Source organism: Dasypus novemcinctus, chromosome 1 (assembly GCF_030445035.2).
Source record: "Dasypus novemcinctus isolate mDasNov1 chromosome 1, mDasNov1.1.hap2, whole genome shotgun sequence".
NCBI lineage: Eukaryota > Metazoa > Chordata > Mammalia > Cingulata > Dasypodidae > Dasypus > Dasypus novemcinctus.
This window is the reverse complement of record NC_080673.1, coordinates 47,683,131-47,704,681: the sequence shown is the minus strand read 5'-3', so window position 1 is coordinate 47,704,681 and position 21,551 is coordinate 47,683,131. Positions and strand designations below refer to the sequence as shown.

Here is a 21,551-nt window from a genome sequence, read left to right as displayed (position 1 = left end):
TATTCAGGAAGCTTCTTAAGCAAGAGTTTTCATCTTTGGTTCATTAGTTATATTTGAACCATTTGGCCTGTAATAGTTTATTCTTAGATATGAATACTGGATATAAAAATGAATGGTATTTCATAAGGTTCCTTAATGTATTCTATTTAAGATACTGATATATAGAAAAAATATTACATGATAATGATTGCAAAAGGGAAAGATACATTTTAAAAGTGCCAAATAGAAATATTTAATCTGTTATATTTTATCTTTGAGTGAGAAGTAAGAGAAAGTATGACCCTGAGTGATAATACCTGAGATTTTTCCACCTCCTGCTTCTGGAATGTGAATTTTCCATACTCAGCATGATGTTCTCTCATTTCCATGCAGATAAGAATTTCCATTGAGGGGAATTAACAGCCTGTAGCTTAGGCACACTGTTGGGGCATAGCCTCTGTACCAGTGACATCAGGTCACCAGTAGAGGGGAACAATTTTGTGACAGCTGATACAGTGAATCATAGGGCTTAACAAGGTCATCCTAGCAACAGGATCCAAACACCCCGTGCTGTATGTGCAGATAGGAGCACACCTGGCATAAGAGTGGTTCTCCCATGAGATAAGGGAGGCAGCAAAGCACCCACTTTCGTAAGTTAGAAGACTGCAGACTGTAAGCCAGCAATGAGCAGGGAATGATAGGATATTCAAGTTGGAAGCAACCTTAGAAATTATTTAGCAAAATTCCCTAATTTTAGAGATAAGAAAACTGAGGCCTGGCAGAGGTACTAGTGGAAAAGCCAGGATGAATACTTAGGTTCTTACAATTCTAGGAGCACTTTAGATTGTTGTATGACAGAAGTTACTAAGGATTTATATTACATGGTTACTTAGATGTGACACTGGTATCTTTTTGGAGGGTCTAACCACCTATTTTGTGGGAAAATACTGAAAAATAAACAAAAATCTAACCCTTTCCAGCAGAACACAACTACTCCTGACTGGTGTTCAGAGTCCTTATCTGCTTGCCTAGAAATTAGCTTTCAGAAAGCATCAAGAACAGAAGGACCAAAACCATAGCTTTGGTCATTAAAGAAAAAAATAAATAGACAAAAGACTGAACTAGTATGCGTTATGCTTATAGTCAGAAAAGCGCACACTACAGTATGCTTCTTGATTAGAGCTCTTTGTTCAGCATAGCCAGCTCCAGCACAGAAGAACATCATGGAGAAACAAAAAAATCCAGTTCAGTTTTCCTGGCAAAAGTGAATCCCTAGGAGTAGCTCAAGCTAAATAGCCCATTGCAGAAAAGCAGAAATGTATTAGGTGGAGTCATGGCTCAGCATGTGCTCTGAGGATTTGAGCTTATTGGACCCCTGTGCTCTGGACATCTGAGGCATCTGGCAGCATCTGCCTGTGGACTGCCTACCTGCCTTTATAAGAGTCTTTCGCTTGCTAGGAGGCCTGGAGTACCAGATATCACATCACAATAACATGCATGGGAAACAAGTGCCAGATGATTTCTTTGAGGTCAACCACTAAACCATACTTGATACAAGAAAATCCGCCAAGATCAGGGTCAGGGGAATAGACACTGGAAGTAGCAACGCAATTATAAGTAATATAGTTAGTAAAAACTAATAATAACAGCACTGCTTAGAGAGTGCAAACTGTATATGAGGGGCCATCTCAAGCTTCTGCCATGGGCTATCTCTTTTAGTCCACAAAAATCTACAGATATTAGAATGCCTATACTCAATTTGTCATGTATTGACTACCTATTATGTACCAAGTACTGTGCTAGGAACTTTACAAATTTTATGTTTACTCTTTACAATTACCTTACAAAGTGAGTATCAATCTGTTCTATATTATCGAACAGAAAGCTAAGTGTCAGAGAGATTAAGTGATTTGTCCAAGGACAATATCAGGACTGGAATGTGGATCCCAAAGCCTTTCAAACTTCAATTTGATGATGACTATGAAGAAGAAAATTAAAGAAATATCTAGTAATGCATGACAGCATATATAATTTATTCAAATAGCTGACACCTTGAACAACAATTGCTCCTAAAAGAGTTTAATTTCTAAATCATTTCTAAAACTGGTAAGACTAACAATAGGCACTATCATACAAATATGTTTGGGTAAAAAAACATTATGAAATGCCTTCATTTTCTAGTTTACAAACTGATTTTTTTTAAAAATATGAGCAGACCTAGAGAAATGTCAAGATTCTTGGTAGAGGAATTTTTAATATGAGGTTCTTACTACAACATGCCTATCATCCCCAAGAAGTCTGTATAAAATTTCTGACTTTTAATGAGTAAAAACACAGATTCTGAATGTCTGGACAGCTTATCAATAAGCTAAATTGGGTAAAGCTAAGAGGAAAATAGCACTTTCCTTCTTGACCTAGTTTTGTCCATTAAGTAAATATTTATTTCACTTTTAGTGCTAATCAGATTGAGTTAATGATGGCTATGTACCGTGTTTCCTTATTGGAATAACATAAAATTCCAAAACGAACTTTAAACTAACCTCAATATCAAATTAAAGCTGTAACATTAATCCCACTGTGCTCTGAGCAACCAGAGAGGAAGTTACATTTTCCAGGGGCAACTCTAGGGCTTTCCAAAGCAATAAAGTTTTTGCTCATTTCTCTTTCAAAGCAGTTTATTATTTATTTCTTTTTCTTCCTTGGCTCTTAATGTTAGCATTCTACATTGAAAATCTTTTGAGACTTGAAAACATGATTACAAATTAAACTAAATCTTACATTATTAAATTTAGGCTCCAGAAACTGGTTCAATCAAATACAGTATTTCAAAGTAATATGATGCAATTATTTGAGGGTAATATTAAAGGTTTGTTTTCAACTCCATGAATCACTTACCCAATGTGAGGGATTTGTGTGTAGAACAGAAAATGATAGCCACTGTGTCTGCTGGTGTGAAGCCCGAATTATTCCTAGGGGCAAAAAGAGTTTTTTACAAATACTTTTATAAACAGCCTATTTCACACATCATAAATCAAATGTAGTACCTACCTTCATGTTAACATCCCTTTGATCAATCCTGGTGACAGAAGTAAGTCTATGCCCCAAAGTACCGAAGTATATGAATTTCTTTTTAGAAAGTCATTTCTGAGTTATTTATCCATGTAAAGGGGAAATTTTAACAATGTGTGCTAGAGATCTCCTAAGATGACACATGTAATCAGCTTGTGGCCCAGGAGTTTATGAAAATAATGTAACAACCAACTCTTAACTAAGTTACTAGGTGTGGACTGACAATTAATATATTTCCAAAAATGCTACCAAGGAACAACACATCCTTTTGGCAGAAAACACACGTTTGAGAAATACATGGTATGAACAAAGATTAAATATCATGTTTTAGTAAAATCAGTACTATCATTTTTGTTCAGATATTATGTGCCAGGAATCAGTCTAAGGTCTTTACATGGGAAGACAACAACTGTACAAGGTAGTGGTATGCTATCCTTACTTATAAATGAGAAAAATGAGGCACACAGAAGTTAAATAACTAACCCAGAGTCTCACAGCTGGAAAGTGATAGAGCCAAATTGAATCTGGCTCCTGTGCTTGTCCTTTTAACTACTATGCTCTACTATTGTTAAATAACATGTTAAGCATTAAAAATATTTCTTGTTGAGTGAAAGACCACTAAATTTTATAGAGATTAGTACTGGGGGTGGGGGATATCATAAACAGATTTCCTATTTTAGATAGTAAAAATTTAGAGAACTACAAGTTGAAAAGATTTGAAAAATAGTAATTATTATTTTGCCCCCATTAATATTTTAGAATTTGTTCTTTCCTATAGATTTAGGATTTGAATTTACAGTGAGTATTCATTCCTTGCCCTGAATTCAGGTAAGACAGTTAGCAAACAGAAGTACGCTTCAGAACGTGACCTGCGTGTAACAATCTATCCAATTTTTAAATCTCTGAAGAAAGAGAGTTCACCATTTTCCACTGTAACCTCATGACCATATCTAAAGAGGTTCACTGGCAGAAAAAATTTCCCTAAGTAAGACCCACATCATGTTTATTCTGATACATACTAAGTGGATGAAGGAAGGAGCCTTTCCCCCACCCTCCATCCTCTGTGTATGTGTCAAGAGAATATTTAAATTGCCCTTTGGTCTTCTCTCTTCCAAAAAGACACATGTTCATGGTACCTAACCAATAGTACCTCCAACTCTTAAAAAAAAAATGATTGATTGATTGATTTAGCCTCCCCCATCCCTCGCTGTTTTGCGCTCACTGTCTGATCTCTGTGCCCATTTGCTGCATGTTCTTCTGTGTCTGCTTGTCTTCTTTAGGTGGCACTGGAATTGATTCTGGGATCTTCCAGAGCTCAATCTCTTTTGTCACCTTAGCTCCCTGGTCTGCTATGTCTCTTATTATTTCTCCTGTGTCTCTTTTTGTTGCATCATCTTGTGTGCCAGCTCTTTGTGCAGGCCAGCACTCCTGCATGGGCCAGCTCGCCACGTGGCCAGCTTGCCTTCACCAGGAGGTCCTGGGAATTGAACCCTGGACCTCCTATGTGGTAGATGAGGGCCCAATTGCTGAAGCCACATCCATTTCCCTCCAACTCTTTTTTGATGCCAACTTTCCAAACTGAATCTTCGGTGTCTCACCTTAGCTGAGGATTCTCCAAGGAAGTTGTATCATTTGAATATAACAATATTTATTTACTGTTTTCACATTTTATTCTCATATTTACATTGTGATACTATGCTTCTTAGTCATTGTGTGGCATAGCTGACATACTACTTCATCCCTTTGTTCCTACTATAGACTTAATAGAAGGAATTCTTTGGTTCTGTAAATGCATGGGTTGAGAGATGAAAGGAGTATAGAAATAGCTATAATAGAAAAGGAAAGGATATATGCTATAAAGGAGAGAGATTGATAATGAGTGAGAGAGAAAGTGTTAATCTAAGAGAAGAAAAATCTCTAGCATGGATATGTATGTGTGTGAGTGATGGAGGACACAAAAACCTTCATAATAAATTGAGCTGTGCCTTAGGGAACTGGTCTAGACATGTGTAGGTGTGTATTTTAAGTAAGGAGTAGGGAAACTGAAGTATGGGAGCACAGGGGGCAGTTGGCAAAGAGCAGATTTTTGCAGGCTAACTTGTATGCAGGGACTCCGACTTATGGCCAGAGGTATAGACTTGATAAGATGGGCTAAGTGGAACTGCCGAATTCTTGGGATAGTGTAATGACATGATTAGACCTGTTCTCAAGGAGGAGCAATCACACAACAGGGTGTAAAACTGATGATGGGATGATGGTGAGACAAGCCAGGAAGCGGGAAGTTTAAAGGCCTGAAGAATCACAGTGAGAGCAGGAAATGGAGGTGAGAGACATGGAGACAGAATTAAAAGAACTTGCCAACTGTTATCCTCTAAGCAATTCTCCCTCCTAGCAGGATTTTCTTTTCTTTTTTTATATATGAGATGAGGATAATACTTCCTGCCTCTTAGGGACAATATTAGGATAAATACCAATGTTGTTAAGAATTTGGCACATCTTAAGTGTTCAATACATGCTATTTTGATATTATCATTGTTATTATTGCTTCAAGAGAGGAGGAATTAAAGACGAATTAGAAATTTTGAGCATAAAGAACTGAGACAATCATTAAGGTGCTCATGGAAAAGAGGAACAGAAGAGGATGCCCAAAGGGGTTTGGGGAGGAGGTCAAGGAGCTGATGTTAAATGTACGTAGTTCATGTAGTGAAAGGGGGCTGTATTTTCAGGACCTCTCACAAAGAGAAGAAAGAGTCAGGGGAATTTGAACCATTAAAGGGAGGCCTGAAGATACAGCAGATAGAAATAACTGATGATACCAAGCCCCCAAAGAGGGCTGAGAAGACAAGCCTGAGAAGGTAAGCCCGAGGGGAATTTCCTACAGCTTCTGAGTTGGAAGCAAAAGAAAACAAGGTGGGTGAAAAACACGGAAAATTTTAGGTAGAGAATGAGAAAGCAGAGGCAATTTATGTCAGAGATTTTATTTTCTTTGTAAAGTGTAGGCTCTCTACTCATCCACAGAGAGTTTGATGTAACACTGAGGCCTGGGAACTGAAGACATTAGAAAAGGTTGAGGGAGTGAATGTGGCTCAAGCAGCTGAGCGCCTGCTTCCCACATGGGAGGTCCCGGGTTCAGTCCCTGGTGTCTCCTAAAAACAAAAAAACAAATAAGCAAACAAAAGGAAAAAAAAAAAAAAAACCAACTCAGGGGAGCCAATGTGGCTTAGGAGTTGAGTACTGGCTTCTCACATACAAGGTTCCGGTTCAATCTCCAGCCCCCGTACCTCAAAAAAAGAAAAAGGTTGAAATGTGCAAACTGGAGAATCTGATATACAGTCAATTCACAATGCATTAAAAACTTCCATGCAGGAGTGAATGCCCATCAACAATTGTAGAAAATGTAGCAAAACCAACTGGCCCAGTTTGGGATGTTCTCCAGTTTTCCAGCAATTCTTGTGGTGTAAGTAATACTACAAAGACCATTTCAGTCTTTTGCCGTCCTTGTATCAACTGTTCCTGCATCTGAATCTGTGCAATTTGTTTTTCTTCCAAGAGAGTCTGGTGAACACGTCCCCTTTAGTGAACTGTGTTCTGCTCGGGAGCTTGCTCTTTTCTAGGTTACAGCACATTTCCAATGTGTCAGAGTTGCCTTGATCAAGGGGACTCTGAGTGAATTGGCACCGGCTGCTATTAATTTGAACAGTATTCACAATGTGAACGCTCAAGAGGACAGTTCCAAGATATCGTTACTTGTCTTCCATTTCAGGTAAGGAAGCCGAACCTAAGCCCACATTGGGAGGTTTTCTGGCCTGATTTGAGTTAGAACACTGTCTATGGTTTCTACTGATACAGAGTCAGTCAGTGGGGAGGGGGGATTATGATTAAGGCATTGAGATTGACTTTTTAAGGTTAAAAACAATATTCCCCCATATAGGGCAGACATACTCCAGCTATATAGCAATAGAGTACTCTAAATTACAGATCTAAGAGAAAGGCAATGGAACAGATGCTCACCTAACCTTCCATTAATACTGCTGCTGCTGATAAATAACCATGGGAGTCAACATTTATTGAGCACTTTTCTAAGTACTTGGCATCTAGTATTTCTTCCTCCTCAGAACAGCCTTATAAGGTAGAGAATATTATTGCCCTCCTTTTTCCAAAATGGGAAGTTGAAACATAGAGAAGTTAAATGATTTGCCTAAAGTCACACAACGAGTAAGTTGGCATTCCTCAATGTTGGAGATAAATTTCCCTTCTTAAAGGACATTATTAAAACAATGACAACAAAAACTCCAGAACAAAATATAAGATATGAAAGCAGCTGTCTGTCAAGGGGTGGCTCAGTGGCAGAAAGTCATGACAATACATAGAAAAACTAAACATTCTGCTAAAATCATTTTATTTAAGTAGTATTGATTATAATTATTTTCAGTGATTAACATCTCTCTTGTTGCTGCTCACATTCTTGAAATGAATCACATTACTATTTATTTTCCAATGCCCCCTTATCTCTTTTTAACATTGATTTTCTTTTTATTCTGTTTTTATAATTCTTTGATCACTCTGGCTCCCCTTGAGATATTTATTTCCTTTTCTTCCCAACTGTCTTTTTATTCTCTTACAAAGCTTTCAATCAATGTTTCCCACATAATATTTACTCTGTCTTCCTTTGCAGTACCCACAAAGGAAAACATGTCAGAAGATTTTACTAGGAGAATCATAGAAGGTAGGAGTAGAAAAGGTCCTCAGAGATAGTTCCATCTAAGCTCATTGTTTTTAGAGAAAACTTTCATGTGAAATACTTTCTTTCGATAACTTCTATGCTTTATACTTTGTCTTCACTCATTATAAGAGACCTTGTTTGTCATTAACAGTGGGCATTAAACGAGTCACCCAGGGCTCCCTGGTTTAGTAGCCTCATCTTTAATACAGTGGTAATAAAGCTTGTTTTCCTTTCCTCTCTCCCTTCCTTTCTTCTCTTCCTCCACTTGTTAGACTTCCCTCCTCTCCAGGCTATGGTGAGAGTCAGATTGAGACATCTGATTGAAACCATACTGATAAGGATTAAAATAGCTATACTAATATTTAAATACTTTCTTCCTTTTCTCAGGTTTCTTTTATCACTCTAGTGGCACTCTAGGTTTCTGTTACTCTAGCTATTAGCTTACCAACTGTCTTTCTATATGTTTTTAAGAGGTTCCCAGTTACTGCTTTGCTTTGTTTTTTTACTAAACTTTCAACTTTTTTTTTTAACTTTGACAGTTTCTCAAAGTTAGCTTAGGTTGCCATGGATGGCTGTGGAGTATTGTCTGGTTTCCTAGCAACTGGGACAGAGAAAAATAAAAAAGAATAAATAAAAAAGGTAGAAAAGTTAATTTTCTCTTTTATCACTGGTTTTGATATAATAGATAAAAATAAACTACTTTGATATTATGAATATTACTAGTAGCTAACACTTATTGAGCACTTACTTTATGGAAGATATTATGCTAAAGCCTTTATGTGCATATTATTTATTCTCCAAACAACGCTTTAAGGTAAATACTATTAACATCCTCATTTTATAAATGGGGAAAACAACAAAAGTTGCAAAGTTACCAAATAAGACTCAAACACAAGTCTGTCTGACTCCAGAGTTGTACTTTTTAACCTGGGCATGATTCTGCAAATAGATAAACAAGAACACATAATACTAACTCTCAAATCTATTTTTTAATACCCAGAGTAGAAAAGGTTCACAAGGCAGACCCTGGGATGGGAACAATGGTGTCCAGGTCACTAAATCTAAGAAACGTTACCCAGATGAGAAGAATGTTACAGGTAAGATGATTTTTCTAGGCTGGTTTTAGACTATGCTTCTATCATCAGAGTGCAGTCACGTGCTGTACGAAAGAGACAATGATTTCTATGTTGAGTTTTATTTTGTCTCTTCATTACCAACCAGGATTTAGATTTACTGAATTGGTAAAGAAGAGCTGGGGAAAAAACAAAACAAAACAAACACAAAAAACCACCCTGGCCAATTTCACTACTTCAAGTTGGGAGGAACAAAAAGTAGAAAAAGAGAATGGAATTCAATGGAGTATAAACCAGTGGGGCCCTAGTTCAAACTTTTGGTATCTTGGACTAATTTACTTGTGTGTGTGAACTTGAAGAATTCATTAAACACTCTCTGCAAATTCCCAACCAAAATAAGTATTATGAATTTTTAAAATAACTGAGGTAGCTTATTGCAGTGAACAAAGCATAGGCTTTGCAGTCCAATGGAAATGAATTTCAATTCTCAAAGTACCATTTGTTATATGATTTGGGGCAACTTACCCAAATAAACTACTCTTAAGAGGTCCTCCTTACAGTTTGGCGGTTTCTCAAAAACCTAACCATAGATCTGCCATATGACCCAGCAATACCACTGCTGGGTATATACCCATCAGAACTGAAAACAAGGACACAAACCGATATATGTACACCAATGTTCATAGCAGCATTGTTCACTATCGCCAAAAGTTGGAATCAATCCAAATGCCCATCAACAGACGAGTGGATCAATAAAATGTGGTATATACACACAATGGAATACTATATACACACAATGGAATACTACTCGGCTGTAAGAACAAATACACTACAATCACACGTGATAACATGGATGAATCTAGAGAATCTTATGTTGAGTGAAGCAACCCAGGCATTGAAGGACAAATACTATATGACCTCAATGATATGAAATAAGCAAACTGCCTCAGAGAGCTAGAGTCTGGAAAAGAGGCTTACAGGAAAGCGGGGGGTGGAGGAAGGATGTGAGTTAACGTCTGCAGGGGTGGAATCTGTGATGAGCTGGCGGTAAGTATGAGCAAAAAGAAGGGACAAAATGGGGGCAAGGGGTTGCCTTCGGGTGGGGCTTTGTGGGTTTGAGGGGGGCTGGGGATGGGAAGAGGGGTAATATTGTCCAAAAATTCGGGGGAGGGAGGGGCAACATACAAACATGGGAGAGTGTCAGGTGTCCGTTGAGAACAAAAAGTTGAGAAAATCGTATCAAAGTATAAGTAGGAGGGACACCTGGTTAGGATGCTCAGGGGGTATGGTCTGATGCGGGACGGACTCCGGGGGAATAGCTGAAGGCTCATTTTGCCAAGGTGGGTTGTACCATTGGGAAGAGACCCAAGAAGTGAGAGTTGGGGTGGACCCACACCCTGGGGAGGACTAATGCCATCAAATAGAGAGAACTGTATCTCTCGAGAGAAAGGATGGCTCCCAGGGCATTAGGGCAGTTGAGAAAGTCAGGCCCTGAATACTGCTGCAAGGATCTCTGGACAGGGCTTCTTGGGAAATAGAGATTGGCTGGCGTTGTGGGCCTCAAGGGGAGGGGGAAAATGAATGTGGGATGGAAGGAACCAAGGTGAATATGGGGGCAAGAGAGGAGTTCTGTGAGAGTACACGAGGATGAATATAAAACATGTAATATTACACCAGAAACATATAGGGGACGACAGACTAATAATGTAAACCATAAGGCAAAACATAGGATAACTAAAAAATTTAGAAAACTGTACAATCTAAAGTATGGACCACATAGTAAGCACAGATGTCACCTTGTTTGAAAGCTATTGTCCCGGAATCTGTACATCAGTATCAGGAAATATGATATGAATAAGCTAAAAGATTATCGCTATGGAAGGGAAAAGGTTTTATGGTGGATCTGGGGAAGTACTGTATATTGTATATATGAATTTCGGTGATCTAAGACTCTTGTGAAGCTGACATTATGTTGGGATTCACTTTACAGGAAGTTTTGAATCATAGAGTGGTTCAACAATGGCAGCAGAGGAATACTGATATAGGATGTTATTGACAGGATATATATGGCTGACAGGGAGTTATACAGGGCATATGCCCAGGGTATATAGTAATGTCTAGATATACTCATAGTGGAAACAATTAAAAACAACAGCTGGGGCGGGTACTGGGCGCCTGGCCGGGGGGTCACGGTCATGGACCCTGGGGAGCAGCGGCAGTCCGCCAGGGGCAATGGCAAGAACCAGGAAGGAAGGAGGGCCCAACAGTGGGTTCCTGATACTAATGGCTATGCTTTTGAGCCTATACATCTGCAATAAGAACAAGGCCTAGAGTAGCACTGTGCCTGGGAGTTTCCTCCTGACAGCCTTCATGTTACTCAAATGTGGCCACTCTCACAGCCAAACTCAGCATGTAGATGCAGTGCATTCCCCCCAACGTGGGACATGACACCCGGGGATGAGCCTCCCTGGCACCGAGGGATCACTACCACATACCAGCTGAAGATGCAACTAGAAAATGACCTTGAATTACAGGTTCAATACGGATCAGCAGAATATCCTTGTCTACATATAATAACATGACTTCAAAATGCTGTTTGACCTAATATAAGGGGGAAATGGAAAGGAGAAATGAGATTATAAGGCTATGAGTCTCTAAAAAAGAGTCTGGAGGTTGTCAGAAGGAATGCCCTTATGCACAACTGAGCAGAGTCTAAGAGACAGATAAAGTAGATACAACCCCAGGTATTGGTTCTTCTGAGGGATAAAGAGACCCACGGGTTCTATGGTCATGGCAGATGGGGTTCACTGCCATGGCAGATGGCCCTTCTTTGGAGCTGGTGTTTCTACATGATGGAATTGAACTCGGAGGGGATCTCTTCCCACAAGACTTGCATGCTACTTTATTGGAATTGTAGTTGGTGCTGGGGTTTAAGATATATTTAGGGAATTTGAATCTCTGGACTGATAATAAGACACCCAGGCCCAGAGCCTCAACAGACTTCAGCTCCTACACTTTGATTTATTGGACTGACCCCACTCAGCTAACATGGAGTTGAAGAAGGTCAACCACCACACCATGGAGCCTAGAGTGTCTACAACTGAAAGCAGGAGGAGTGCATCCAGTATCCATGTGGAATCTAAGCCCCCACTTGACATAGATGTGCAATGGACACAACCAATCCAATGTCCACAGAGAAAATGTGGAATGGGTGTGGGAAGGGTAGCCATGGTGGCTGCTGGGTTTGGGGAATGGGAGGAAGAGATGAGATGTGGAGGCGTTTTCGGGACGTGGAGTTGTCCTGGGTGGTGCTTCATGGACAATTACAGGACATTGTAGACCCCCCCAGGGCCCACTGGATGGAACGGGGGAGAGTGTGGGCTATGATGTGGACCATTGACTACGGGGTGCAGTGATGTTCAGAGATGTACTTACTGGGTGCAATGGATGTCTCACGATGATGGGAGAGAGTGTTGCTGTGGGGAGAGTGGAGGGTGGGGGCGGTGGGGTTGATTGGGACCTCGTATTTTTTGAATGTAATTCGTAAAAATAAATAATTTTAATTAAAAAAAAACATTGTATGTACAAGCTCTTTTGAGTAATAAAAATTGTAAGTTTATGTTAATAAAATTAAGCTTAAAAATTGTAGATGTGCTCTCTTAAATAAATAAAGTAAATTTCTTTGGCTAAAAAAAAAAAGAAAAAAAAAAGAGGTCCTCCTCTGCAAAATAACAACAAAAGTGTGTAGTGTCACAGCCTATGCTGTCAGATTCACATGCACAACCCCGAGCACAGTGCCTAGTGGGGAGCAGGGGCTCGATCAATATTGCTGTCTTTCACTCCTCCAATAAAATCCTCAGGACTATGGGGGTTCAGTATGAAAAGAATGTGGAATTCATCTTCTAAATTTTGTCCAATTGAAAAATCTCCATGTTTTCATGGGATATTTTGAGACTACTGAGCCATTACCCTGGAGCAAGATCACACTTTTGGGACTTCCCAAAAGTGACGGACCTTCAGTGAAGGCAGCATGAGGCAAAATAAAAGGGTCTCAAAACTACAAGGGCTAATGAACGTCTAGTCTACTCTATGTTAAAAATTCTCGATATTAATTCAAATAGTGTGACACTTCCCTATTCTCCTTCAGCAATGCCAGTAGTGGCAATTCTGTGCTCTATCTTTTCAAGGAATTTTACAGTCACTGACAGGATATCTGCATCCTCCTCTGATTGGATGAGTGGGTTCACCAGCAGGACCAGGAAACAAACAGCCTCTGAAAGGCCAGCATCTTATCTAAGGTGACATGACAAGCCATTTACAAAAAGAACTTTAAAATTGCTCCTATGCTCAGTCTTACCCAATTAAATCACATTTTCTCTGTGAGTTTAATGGCTCCAGGCTTAACTCTTACTTCATAAATCACAACCACATACTTGGGGAAATGGTTCAAACTACATCAATCAATACCTTTTTATTGACTGTTTATAATCAGCATAGTGCTATATCAAGTGCTGTAGGACCACATGCCTAAGGAGGAGCCTGGACATATCCATTGCCCTGACACTCTTTTAAGCCTTATAAGCTGACCAGATCCCTTCCCTTTCCCTTTCCATAGTCTAGAATTCAAGGGCCTTGCAACCTGACCCAGGCCTACCTTTCTGGCCATTATTATTATTATTTGAAATCTTGCTCTACTCTATTATTTGGCCATGTCTTGTGTTTTTTTCTGTCCCTGTTTGCATTTTTGCTTCTAACACCAAGAACACCCTTTTTACATCTCTTTTTACTGAACAACAACCTGTTTTTTTATGACTCATGTCAAACTTTTCCATGAAACCTTGCTCTATCACTCTCTTTGGAAGTGCTCTTGTCACTAAAACAAGCCTTGTTCTAACACTGTCTTTGGAAGTGCTTTTGTCACTGTAGGTTGACTTGCTGTACCATCTAGAGAATATTTGGTTATCAGTGCACATATCTAGTCTATAAACTCATGCAGAAGGGGAATCATCTCTTATGTTGTGGCATTCACCATGGTAACTTTCTTATACTAAATGCTTAAATCCTTATCTGTTGAATGTGTAATATTGGTGGAAAAAGTATATTTGAGGTGATTCTTTAAGAAAAGGAAAAATGAATCTGGACATGGAAAATAAATTGGACATGGTAAAGAGCCTAAGCAACCAACAGAAATGAGAAAGCACAGGGCTTCTCTAAGAAAAACCAGGAGTTCACCTCACTAAAGCTTAGACAGCATGATGCTAGTAGTAGTTCACATCACTGGAAAACAGGTTGAAGGGGCTTGCAGTTAGCCCTGAAAAATGAACTTTATTTTGCAGACACTGAATAACTATTGATGATCTCTGAACAAGAGAGCTAATAGCAGAACTTTGGATTATTGGAAGCAGTATGAAATGCATAAGAAAACCCAGGCCTAGAAATGGAAACACCAAGATAGTCATTCCAACAGTTTAAGGAGAAAAGAGACCTGGTTTTGGGGACAAACAGAAAAATATTACAGAGTCAAGATTAAGAGACTGAAAAAAAATGATGAAAAAGATTCTAGTCTGGGTAACACTGAGAATGTTGATTACATTAAAAATAAGAAATATGAGACAAGGAAGTGGCTGTGGAATAAGATTAACTCCATTTTGAATATCTTGAGTCTGAGGTCTTGTAAAGACATTCAGATGAAGATATATAAAGTGTAAGTGAAAAGTAGTGCTGGGACTCAGGAAAAACATTGAAATGGAAAGTCTACACTTGAAAATCATCAGCATTAAGGGCTTAATATCCACAATATATAAAGAGATGTTACAACTCAACAATAAAAAGACAAACAACCCACTTTAGAAAATTGGCAAAACTTGTCTATTCAAGTATTGGAATATAAATGGCAAAAAAAACACATGGAAAAATGTTCAACATCACTAATGATTAGAGAAGTGCAAATCAAAACTACAATGAGATATCATTTCATACCTATTAGACTGGTCACTATTAAAAAGTCAGAAAACTAAATGTTGGCAAGGCTGTGGACATATAGGAACACGTATTCACTTTTGGTGGGAATGCAGAATGGTACAGCCTCTGTGGTGGACCGTTTGGCAGTTCTTAATGAAATTGAATATAGATTTTCCACTATACAGTTCATATAGTTAACAATACCACTACCAGGTATATATACTGAGAGTAGTGACATGAACAGACATTTGCACACCAATGTTCATAGCAGCATTTTTCACAATTGCCAAAAGTTGGAAACAACCCAGGTGTCCATCAACTGATGAATGGATAAACAAAGTGTGGTGTATTCACATGATAGAATATTATGCAGCTATAAGAAGAAATGAAGTTGTAAAATATATGACAACATGGATAAACCTGGAGGACATTATGTTGAGTGAAGCAAGCCAGACACAAAAAGACAAATACTGTATGACTGCACTATGAATGAAATATACTGTTACACATTGTATTATTCCATTTTAGAAAATGTAAATATAATTCAATTTATAAAGATGGAATTAGATTAGTGGTTATGTAGGGCTGGGAAGGCATCTAAGGGGTGTGAAGTTTTGCTTTCTGGAGTAATGAAATGGCCCCCAAATTTTTTGTGGTAATGAATGCACAACATTATGACTGTACTAAAAGCCACTGATTATACACTTTGGATAGATTGTATGGTATGCGAATATATCTCAGTAAAACAGCTTAATAAATAAATAATTGTGCAAGAATAGCAGCTATGTACAGCAGGAGAAACAGAAAGATGGGGAGGTGAAGAATTTTCTTATTTTTTTGGTCTGTTTTTTATTTATTTTATTATTGAAAAAATGAAAATGCTCTAATAATGATTGACGTGATGAATGCAAAACTATATGATTATGGGAAATGGATGTGACTCAAGCAGTTGAGTTCCCTCCTACTACATAGGAGGTTCTGGGTTCAGTCCCCGATGCCTCCTAAAGAAGGTGAGCAGGACAATGAGCTGATGCGATGGGCTGGTGTGGCAAGGTAATGCAACAAGATGACGCAACAAGAGACACAAGGAGGAAAACATAATGAGAGGCACAACAAAGCAGGAATTTGAGGTGGCTCAAGTGATTGGGCACCTCCCTCCCAGATAGGAGGTCCTGGGTTTGGTTCCTGATGCCTCCTAAAAGGAAACGAGCACACAATGAACATACACAGCAAATACAAACAATAAGGGGGTGGGGAGAAATAAATCTTTAAAAAAACAAAACAAAAACAAAAAAACCAAAAACAAAACCCTATATGATTATACCAAATACCATTGATAGCACACTTTGGAAGAATTATATGCTTTACTGATATGTATCAATAAAATTGATTTGTTTTTAAAAAACATCAGCATGAAAAGGACAACCTGAGCCAGGAGAATGGAGGAGACTAAGCACATGATGCAAACAGATGAGACAAGGGCCAAGGAAAGATCCTTTAGAAACATCTACAATTCAAAAGAAGGAAGAGAGAATGGTGAGGGAGACCAGCAAAATCCTGGAACAGTATAGTGGCATGGAAAGCCAAGTAAACAGCATGATTCCTCATTCCCGAATCTTTTGGGAAGCTAACAACAGCAAGAGACACCAAATCACTTACCTTGTTGAAAAGATGAAGGTTAAAATCATGAAACTCAGCTGAATAGAAAATACTGGGGGAGAGAAAGATTGAATCTAAATTAACATGATAAAAGCAGAAGCTGTGGCATATGTTTACTGCTATGATTACTTTCAGCTGAAAGTTATGGAAACTCAAATAGAAAAATGAAACTAAACAAACATACAGGCTAAATTGATAGAATCATTTACAGTTAGTGGTACTCAACTGGTTCTTATTGAAAATATCCCTAGACATAATCTCTGATACCTTCTACTCTGGGAAAATCTATAGCCCTCTTTAAGACTTGGTTATGTAAAGTGGTCAATTTAAAAAGAGCTGGTTTATTTTACGAGCATTTATAGCGAATAGCATAAATGCTGTAGCATATAATATATATTTTGGAATTACTCAAGTTTAATAACAAAATATTCTTTGGTATTACAATATTAACAAAAGTTGTCTTTGATGGTACAGTATAAATAGAAAAGTTTCATTTTTGAGACTTAGCACTTACCTGCATTTTAGAGTCTGCTACTTCTTAAAATGAAATATTAGTTTGGATATATTTTAATAGAGAATATGATGATACAAATATTCACATTTTAACCAATGCAACCAATTCTTATACAATAATAGGATCATATATTGTAAATTCTGTTTCTAATTCATGAAAAGGATTAAGGTCAATTTGAGGTTATAATAAAATAAGTTGGTGACAAAGTACCCGATCTAACATTTAAATTTGACAGATATTAAGGCAGCTCTCATCTGGCATTGACTATTGTAAATCAGACAATAGTGCATCAGACATAAAGTCCAAAGGAGATTAAGATCATGAGTGTATAAGTGACATCTTTTTAAATAACAGGCACACATGCTAAAGTCACTGAGTTACTATAATATGAAACTAAGAAATCAAGTTAATGTTCAAAAGGAATTAAGAGTACACAAATTGTTACACATTGCTATTGACGAGACTAAGGGACAGAAAGGCTATCCTATCTTCCAACTTACTTATGAACACAATGACAATAAGGCTGAATTTATCCAGGTCAATATTTGGATTAGAGAATGTGTCACAGAAAGTTGTGTAGATGATCATAAGGAGCACGCTACTGCTGACAGCACCAAAGGGAGGTTTCTTTCTTTCAAGCCAATCCTTGATGTATCTTCGGACAATCTGAAATACAGAGATCAACAGGTTGCCTCTTTTCAGGAATGTAGGGAGCTGAATAGGGCTTTACAAAGTGAGTCTGACAGCAGAAAGACATAAAGGAAAGAGAATAAGTTGGATGATGGCCACAGTGGATTTCAAAGCTTCCCTGCCACACCACTCTTCTCTTGAGGAATGTAACATTTTTAGTGCAACTTCCACAGGGTGTCCATAATGAGAGTATATTTTCAACTGCATTCAAATCCATCCTTAATCATGCCAAATGCTCTTTGCTAGCTGTCACTGAGACATGCCCATTAAGCCTCCCCAAAGTTTATCTCCTCTGCTGATCCTAATGGATGTATGTAATTATCACAGTCCCCTTTGCCTCAATAGACAATTTCAAGTGCAACTTTGGGAATCTTAAAAATCCGACATCTTCAAGAATTTCAAGACAGTAGATAATCGAAAGTGATCCATGGAACATATTAATATTTAAAATGCTAGCAATGCACCAGAAGTTTTTAATTAAATTATAACTCATGCTTGAAAAGCAAAAGCGCATGTGTTGTGGGAGTTTAAATAATTCAAACTCTGAATATATAGAGTTTTTTGTGAATCCAAAGATAAATGCTATTTGCATGGCTGTAGAATTCCAGAACTAAAATATAAAAATGAATAAACCTTTCCTAACTTTCCTAGAAATGGACCAATGAAATCCAAAGTTATATTGCAATCCTCTTTCATTTTAAGATCAAATCAAATATTTAAAATCAGGACAGTACTGGTGATAACTTTGGTTTGGAAACAAAGTGAACCACTCTTTTTAAAACATTTTGCTCTTGAAAAAAGCTGAACAAGCTCTTTCATAAGGATTATAGTTGAGACATATTAATTTTTGAGTCACTCATTATCTTGCATAATTGAACATGAGATTTCACAACAGGCTGAATTACCATGATCCATTAGCAGTAATGAGGTCAGGGAACTTCTGACAAGGCTGATGGGGTTTTGTTATCTTCTAAATACTCTGTCATTAAAAAGGCTTAATTCATGATGCATCATACCTTTACAGATAACCAGGAACGAAATAAACTACTCTCAATAGAACCCCTGAACAAATAGCTGTTGGATCAACCTCCACTATTCTTGAGACTCGCTAAGTGAAATTATAGTATTAAGAAATGGAGTCTCAGCAGAAAGTTGGCTAGCTTGTACAAAGTACGGGGCAAAACCTGGAAGGTTGGCTTAGGTAGGAATGAAGGGAAAGTGAGTTATAAGCTGAGTGGATAGCACATTAACTAGATAAAGAGTGGTTAAATTTCTTTTTAAAGGTAGGTCTTATGATTAAAGTTATAGCTGGATTTATAAAAGAAAAAACTGTTTGTTTGTTTATAGTAGAAGTGATCCCAAACCATAGGAATTCATCTAGTATTCATTTCTTTCTTTAAACTTAAAATGTAACAAAGTATAGGGAAATAAGAGCCGTACTCCGGGAGCTCATGTGGCTCAGTGGTTGAGTGCTGGCTTCCCACATACGAGGTCCCAGGTTCAATCCCTGGCCCTGGTACCTCAAAAACAAACAAACAAACAAATAAATAAATAAGAAAGAAAGATAGAAATGGGTAGCATTGCCACACAGTATTACTGATCATTGTATCAGAACACTTGTTTTGGATAGTAGAGCTAGAGTACAGCCCAGAGGACCCAATGTTCAGATATGCCATATGACAAGAGTGGCTTATCAGCAGGCTGCTAAGTGACTTCATTTAAAAGGTCATTTCATAATCTAGGTGTTTGGTAGTATAAAACTGATAGATGCCCAATATAGTACAACTCAACTCTTTAGGAAAGAAAATGGAAACTACACAGGAGTTATTAAAATTGATACTGTTGCCAATTTGTTTTAATATATAATAGTTAAAGCAGAAAAGTCCTCTCTTTGCAAGAAAATGCACGGTCCCAATTCCAAAAGGAAAAGTGTTTTCCTCCCCAACAACCCCCCCAAAAATAAACAATATAAAAATATATGAATGAGCAGTAATTTGAAAGTCAAAGCCATTAAAAAAAATAACTAGACAAATCTCTAATCATAAATCAACATTATAAGTAGTAACTTGCCTTATGTAACCTAAAAATCTCTTCTTTATTACAAAGTAAACACAGTCTCATAATATAATTGAACGCTTTCAATATGGCAAGAAAACAGGGGCTCCTGAGTTCTGAAAGTCCTGAAAGGCCAAATGCCTTTCTTCTAATAAAATTTTTTTTTTTAAAGTGCCTTTCTTCTAAATATATCAATGGTTAATGTTGGAGACTTAAACGCCAAACAGAAAAAATCAGAAAGTTGGGATTTGACAAAGACCCAAAAGTGAAACAATAACTCGAGGGGAAACAAATGTCCTTTATCCTTCTAAGTCTTAGAGTGCTATATTTGTCTGTATTTTCTAAATAAAACATTTTATATCTTGTCAGTCTCCACTGGGTTTCTCTATATTCTTCTAAAATGAAATTAATAAAGCAGCTACTTTTACACTGTGCAGCTAGAGAAGTGTTCAAATGTTTCATAAACAAAACTGGAAGTAGTACTAGGCCTCAAAGATGTGCTTTAGATATATACTCCAGGAAACATTTCTTCCCTTAATTTAGCAACTTACAATATTGACACTATCATTCTCTATTTGTCAAGAACCCATGTCATCATTTTTAAATTCTCCAAACTTCTATGCCTTATAGAAATGTTTAATAATCTCATAGAAAATAAGACTTTGCTAGAGATAGCAACCTGATATAGATGCCTCAGAACTCTCTTGGGAAAATGAAACAGAAATCTAGATGAAGATGGGAAAAGGCATTCTGGGGAGCTGGCTAGTCTCCAGAATCTATACTAATTTATTTGTCCCCATAGCTCAGAGAAACTTTGGCATTCTAGATTTAGTGACAAATCCTTATGAACTCATTTGCTTTTCCCCATGGAAAGAAGGGATGGGAGAGGGGGAAACCCACAGAAAGCTTTTACCTTACTGTCTCACCTTTAACGTTTTTATTTTCTTTATTTCAAATTAAGTATGAGGAAAGGTTAAAGAGAAATTTATATTGACTCCCCATACTTTGAATGAGCTGGGTCACAAACCTGTTACTACATGGTCTCCAGATTGGAAACCTGGAAAAATGATACATCTTGAGTGAAGAATGCTGATACACTGAGATAACTGAAGTACAATATAAATCATTTTAGTTTACTTGATATTTTTTTTCTTTTTTGGTTAGGGCATTTTCTTGATTTTTTTTCTTTCTACTCTGTCTTCACGTTTATAATTGATTTTTAAATAGGGCTATATGATGGATAATTTTCACGTTAAGTCTGAACTTTAAAATTTATTTTTTTCTTTAATGTGGCTAAGAATTCAATTTTTTTCTCTGCTCCACTGAATCCATATATTTTCCTAAAGTTTGTTTTTTCATTAATATCCTGCTGAAATATATATGAGGGATATGATATCAAATCCAATTGGTATAGTAATTTAAAAGTATTTTTACTAACTATTGAGTAGATTCGAAATGATATTAATACATTTTGTAAAAAGTATAAAGAACAATAATAGTACATGGGTACAATGAACACCCATTATCTAAACTTTTCAAAACTTCTTTCTCACTATTTCTTCATTTTATCCTCGTGCTTAAAGTTGTACAGCTATGATCCTGCTCACTTTACAGTTCAAAATGCGGACACAGAAAGCCCAAACAATTTGCACAAAAAGTCAAGAAGCTAATCAGTGGATGATCAGGAATATGACGACTGTCTCTAGAGAGGACCATGACATAGGGGTTAAGTGTACAGCCTCAGGAGCTAGACCGTCTGTGCTTGAATCCTGGCTTCAATGCTTATTGTATAATCTTAGGCAATTTCCTTAACTTTCCTGTGTAAAGT

The 21,551-nt window shown here is 37.5% G+C and overlaps 1 protein-coding gene across 7 annotated transcripts in view; it reads right to left on the bottom strand.

Annotated features, from left to right (window-relative positions):
* Nucleotides 1-21,551, bottom strand: part of SLC10A7 (solute carrier family 10 member 7) — a 278,259-nt gene that overhangs the window by 29,459 nt on the left and 227,249 nt on the right. For all 7 annotated transcript variants that reach the window (XM_004456494.4, XM_023588241.2, XM_004456498.5 and 4 more), the window contains 3 exons: nucleotides 17,479-17,644; nucleotides 16,465-16,516; nucleotides 2,875-2,948 (listed from right to left, as the gene is read on the bottom strand). In XM_004456494.4, the coding sequence (XP_004456551.1) occupies nucleotides 2,875-2,948; nucleotides 16,465-16,516; nucleotides 17,479-17,644 (292 nt within the window). The remainder of the gene's footprint in view (nucleotides 1-2,874; nucleotides 2,949-16,464; nucleotides 16,517-17,478; nucleotides 17,645-21,551) is intronic.